Source organism: Dermacentor andersoni, chromosome 2 (assembly GCF_023375885.2).
Source record: "Dermacentor andersoni chromosome 2, qqDerAnde1_hic_scaffold, whole genome shotgun sequence".
NCBI classification, from domain to species: domain Eukaryota; kingdom Metazoa; phylum Arthropoda; class Arachnida; order Ixodida; family Ixodidae; genus Dermacentor; species Dermacentor andersoni.
Window position 1 is genome coordinate 202,761,639 of NC_092815.1, and position 2,907 is coordinate 202,764,545.

At 52.6% G+C, this 2,907-nt stretch overlaps 1 protein-coding gene across 1 annotated transcript; it reads right to left on the reverse strand.

The window, feature by feature from the left end:
* Positions 1–297: 297 nt before the first annotated feature.
* On the reverse strand, positions 298–2,497 carry LOC126540227 (uncharacterized). The gene has a single exon (XM_050187025.3). It carries the CDS (start codon positions 2,452–2,454, stop codon positions 1,186–1,188), a length of 1,269 nt encoding a protein of 422 aa, XP_050042982.1. The 5' UTR covers positions 2,455–2,497; the 3' UTR covers positions 298–1,185.
* Between the last annotated feature and the right edge of the window lie 410 nt (positions 2,498–2,907).

Genomic DNA, 2,907 nt, shown 5'->3' on the forward strand with positions numbered 1-2,907 from the left:
GCACCATTTTTCAGCTCTGGCTCGAATCAATGCTCCATTGTATCGCTCTTGGTCTATCAGCTCAAGTTTTTGCTTTATGCTTTTTATGTCTTCTAAGAAATAACCGGGTTGTATACTTTCAGCTTCCAACAATTGCTTCAGATTCAATCTAAGACGGGACTCGAGTTCTTTTTTCGCGTGACTTAAAACACTGGCCCTTTCAAGTGCTTTCAATTTAATTGTTTGCTTACAAACTTCCCATTTGTGTCCCCAACTATCTAAGTTTTGAGTTGTTGTTTTATCTATAGCCTTGCGAAACTGATCACAAAACTCGTCGTCTTTCAGCAAGGTTGCATTAAATTTCCAAAGATCCCAGGAAAATTCTTTGCTATTTGTTTTTTCCTTTCCAACACGGAAAGAAACCAAACAATGATCACTAAATGCAACAGGTGTGACTCGATAATCTCGACACGACTGAATTAGTTCAGCCGACACGTACACTCTATCAAGTCTAGCATGGCTCGCACCCTGAAAGTGGGTAAAGAGGACCGCTTTTCCACCGCAAAGACATTCACCCACGTCTTCTAGATTAAATTCCGCAATCAAGTCTTTCAATACAGCAGTACTTGCATCATTGTGTTTCCCACTGGTTTTGTCACGTTCCGTACAGACACAATTGAAATCTCCCGCCAGGATTAGTCTACGCTCGCATTTCAAGTACGTCTCCATTTCTTCAAAAAAAAGCTTTCGCTCTTGAGCCTGAGTTGGTGCATAAAGACAAATTACTCGCCAATTTTCTGTTGACAGGGAAAAGTCAGATACAATGAAACGGCCAGACTCACAGGTAGTCACCGACTGCACTACAGCACCAAGACTCTGCCGAATTAACAAAATGCACCCCGAAGACCTCCCCACCGCATGGGCAACACACACGTTATAGCGTCTCGTGAAAGGACGCACCATACGCTCTGTCTGATCCTCTCTCTCTACTTTGGTCTCCTGAATGGCTACAATATCAAAATCGTGCTCCGTTACGAGGCGGTAAAGTTGGTTTTGCCGCCTCTTGGCACTAAGCCCTCGGACGTTAAGTGTTGCAATATTTATCGACCTCTCTAAGGACTCCATATTGGCGAGTGACACCAGACCGAGCCTACGGCGCTCCCCTCACAGACCTTGCCTTGTAGCAACACACAGTCCAGTCGACGCTCAGGGCGTCGACTTGCCGCCGCCGCGTGTAAGCGACGCCGACCGCTGATGGCTGGTGGCCACCCGAGGCTTTTTGGTTCCAGGCTCGGTCCCACGCCTCTCCGTTGCTCGTAGCCGGGTGTCTTGAGAAGCCGTGCTTGCTTTGCCGAGACGGCGCTTCGTAGGTGTTGCCTCGGCGTCCATCGCAGCCTCATCCGTCGAATCACTGTCTTCGAGCGTCGCAACGACCTCGCTTACTGCGGTCTTGAGTTCAGCTGTTTTCTCACCACTCCCGGACGCACTTAGTGGCAGCTGCTTTCCTAAAGAGTGGGTTTCAGAAGGGCGCTCTGCCGAACCTTCTTCGTACTTTCCTGTCGAAGCGTCTTCCAGAGTGGCGTCTGCTGCCCGAGCGTCTGCAGCCTTGTTCTCTTGCGAACCTGCTGAGCTGGTGGACGCCGCCACTGCGGCCGCGTCGCTGATAGACGCCACCATCCCAGCCACGCTCTCCGCTTCCTCTTCGTCCATGAGCATCTCGCTCCGGTCTGCTTCACCGCCTACGCTTGCAACTCTGGCGTACGAGCGAGTACAATTAGCCTGCTCATGCCCGAACGCTCGGCAGGCAGCACACCTGGGCACTCGGCATTCACGTCGTATGTGTCCAGTGTTGTGACAACGAAGGCATAACGGGGCACGTCCAGGCACAACCACTAGCGCAGTGCCGCTACCAAGACGCATCTGATGTGGGATGCGGTCTGGTGTGACACCATCACGCAGCAGAAGACGCACCAGACGAGTCGTTGACTCGGCGCCCTCAAAGTCCTCGGCCTTCCACCGATCACTGATGACTTCCTTTATCTCGCCATACTCTCGGAAGGCTCGTCGAATGGTCTCAGAGGTGACGTCGAACGCGACCCAATGTAGCTTAATCCTGAGTTCTTGCCTCGCTGGATCAATGACGAGGCATGGCCGGTTCTTCACCAGTAGTGGTCCGGCGTCTAGCAGCGTCTGCTTTGCCTCATCTGTCTTCATGTTCAGCAGCCACACGTGCGACATTTGGTAGGCGCCAATTCCACCTACTTGCTGAATTACTCCAGCATCCTTCAAGGGCTTCCGGAAGTCGTCGATTCTATAAGGCCGTCCAGTGACGTCGCAGTGCAATACAACTGCGCGCCTTTGTCCTTCACCTGTTGGTAACGGAGGCAAGATGACACGGTAATCCTTGGGCAACGCAGAACACGGGGTACCACGGCCAACGTCGGCCGCTTTCGCAGCTCTCGAGGAGCCCTCCATTCTGCGTCCGTACTGCACGGCGTCCAGAAGCAGAATGACTGAGCCACGAGTTCGATGCTTAAAAGCGGTACAAAAGCGCCTCTAGTGAACGCGGTGTTGCCTTAGAAACTGGCTGTTTCTAAGGCTCAGGCGTGCGTCGCTTGCTCAGGCGCACATTTCGCTGTCGCGCCGAACGCTGCGTTGCTCGACGCTCACCGCGTCCGATGCGGGGCACGTAGTCGCTGCACCGTAGCCCATTGTCTTACACCCCTTGGCGGGTCGACGGGAACGCTGTCACGTTCCACTCTTGAAGGCGAAGCTTAAGCGTCCTCCAATTTTTTTTCTAAAGTTGTACCCGTCTATACGTTCCCATTGGCTGCGACGCCACGTAAAGTGCGCGGTTCGACGAAGCAGAGCGGGCGAAAAGGTGAAAAAAATTGGAGGACGCTCAAGCTTCGCCTTCAAGAGTGGAAC